We start from the raw sequence: 2,414 nt of genomic DNA on the forward strand, positions 1-2,414 counted from the left end.
ACACACACACACACACACATACATACATACACACACATACAGAGAGAGAGAGAGAGAGAGAGAGAGAGAGAGAGAGAGAGAGAGAGAGAACTATAGCATACAGACATAACAAGCACAGATACACGACGTCCCCCTCATCCGTCAGACTAAGTGAGAAAGGGAGAAAGAATACAGTAAGAATGGAAAAACAAGCATATACTCAAGCAGACATGAACATGTATGCATGTATAGATTCTCGTGCTTTCGAGTACCATTATCATGTGTTATATTCCCCCATGTCTGTCCCCACCTCATTCCCGTCCCACTCAATCCCCTCCCCATCCTCTAACACTATGTCTGTCGGACTGTCTGTCTGACTGTCTGTCTGTCTCTCTGTCGATCATTGTATTTAATATCTATCGATCCATCTCACTATCTATCTATAGAAAGAGAGGGGAGGGGGAGAGAGAGAGGGAGAGGGAGAGAGGGGGAGAGGGGGAAAAAAAAGAGAGAGAGAGAGAGAGAGAGAGGGAGAGAGAGAGAGAGAGAATGATTTTACATTCATATCTGTATCAAGACTGTTTTGCGCTTCTCACCTGAAGGAAGAAAGAGTTCTGTGGCGGGACCTCGTGGGCTCTATTCCCGTCTGCGGCCCGGTCTGGCATGCAGTCCGGATCGTACGACCCACGTCGGCCATCTGGGATGTAGGAACCGCGCCGACTGTCCGGATTGAAGGAACCTCTGCGAGAATCAGGGATATATGAACTCCTCCTGCTGTCCGGATTGAATGAACTCCGACGACTATCAGGATTGTAGGACCCTCTCCGCGAATCCGGATTGAAAGAACCTCGACGTGCGTCTGGATTGAAAGACCCTCGTCGACCGTCTAATTTTGCTGCAAACTCAGGTTTTAGAGTGTTGTTGACACATATTGGGTTGAAGGAATGTCTCCGCTGCTCGTTGGGGTCGACCACGTAGATCTTATCGTCACGTCGGATCGGGAAGAACGAATGCCTGCGAGTGCCGGCTTTGGGTTCGGTAGCGAACCGTTGTCCGAACATAAATGGATTCACCGACGACCGTCTGCTGTCTCTCATCGTCTTCTTCTCCTCCCCGGAAATAAACCGATCGCAAGTTGTGTACGGTATGAATGAGTTACGTCGTATTCCGGGCACCGAAACACGACCGTCGATCGAAACAGTGTCGGAAAAGAGATCCTTGCTCTCTGAGGCTTGAAGTAACAAGAGGAACTTCATTCTCCTAGTTCTCATATCCCCGCAGGCGAAAGTCCCGCGGCGCTGAATGAGTCGAGTCATGGGGTAGGAACCGGCGAACCCTGCATGAGACACGGCGTCCCAGTTATCCGTATTTTGCTCGGAAGGCAACGCCTTCACGGAAGAAAACCGTCGCTGCCTTTGACCGTTGAGGTCTCCGGAAGAACTTGAATTCCACTGCACGATGGAGCGAAGCATCATAGACTTCCGCCTTAGTCTAGCTTCGTCCATAGTGTAGTCACAGCTGAGTGAACTCCCCTTGGACTTGACGATAGCGCGACCCGCACGCTTGATGCTGTTGATCCGATCTGACCGGCGAATGTTGGGAAGGGAGGAGGTTTTCAACCAATGGTCCTCACTCCTCAGTCTCTGTATCCTTGCCTGGATGACGCTATAACGTTTGTTGGGGACTGGAGGGGAGGGTGCGTAACCCTCGCACTCGATATCAATCTGCTGCTCAATGGTTAGTGGCTCGGGTTTGATGGGGAAGTCGGGCAGGAAGTTGTCACTCACGCTCTGTGTGTCTGCCGCAAGAAGGCTCCGCTCTGCAGCCTTGGTGTAGGCGGTGATGAGCGTCTGGGCGTAGGACTTCTTCATCTCACCTACGATCACCTGGTACAGCTCCTCCTTGTCATACAGACCGGACTTCCGCTCAGGCACCAATATGGCGTACTTGTCCAGGATTTCGCAGTAGAAGACACAAGCCACGATCATAGCGAACATCCCCACTGCCATGATGACAGGACCGACGTACGCGCAGATCTATGGGGATTGGAGGGATTGAGAGATAGGGGGAGTGGAGGATTGAGGGAGTGGGGGATTGGGGGATGGGGGGAGTGGAGGATTGGGGGAATGGGGGAATGGAGGATTGGGGGTGTGGAAGATAAATAAGACACGAATTAGGGATCGGGGTCATCAGAGTAACTAGAGATATCATTTATAGAAAAAAAACCTCTTTTTTTATTCATTTACTCATTATCTCACAAACATTTTCTCTTTCTAGCTTTCTCTCCAACTTATGCAATAAATGTTTAATTGCTCTTCTATTCTCACTCACTCACTCACTCAATTAATCAATCCATCAATCAATCAATCAATTACTCACCCACTCACTCACTCACTCACTCACTCACTCACTCACTCACTCACTCACTCACTCAC

General features: G+C 49.9%; 1 protein-coding gene across 1 annotated transcript in view; it reads right to left on the bottom strand.

Annotated features, from left to right (window-relative positions):
- LOC101851399 overlaps nt 1–2,414 on the bottom strand; it is a 106,908-nt gene that overhangs the window by 3,636 nt on the left and 100,858 nt on the right. The window contains exon 4 of the mRNA XM_005095592.3: nt 576–2,015. Within this exon, the coding sequence (XP_005095649.2) occupies nt 576–2,015 (1,440 nt within the window). The remainder of the gene's footprint in view (nt 1–575; nt 2,016–2,414) is intronic.

The sequence above is a fragment of the Aplysia californica genome, unplaced genomic scaffold (genome assembly GCF_000002075.1).
Source record: "Aplysia californica isolate F4 #8 unplaced genomic scaffold, AplCal3.0 scaffold00107, whole genome shotgun sequence".
Classification (NCBI taxonomy): domain Eukaryota; kingdom Metazoa; phylum Mollusca; class Gastropoda; order Aplysiida; family Aplysiidae; genus Aplysia; species Aplysia californica.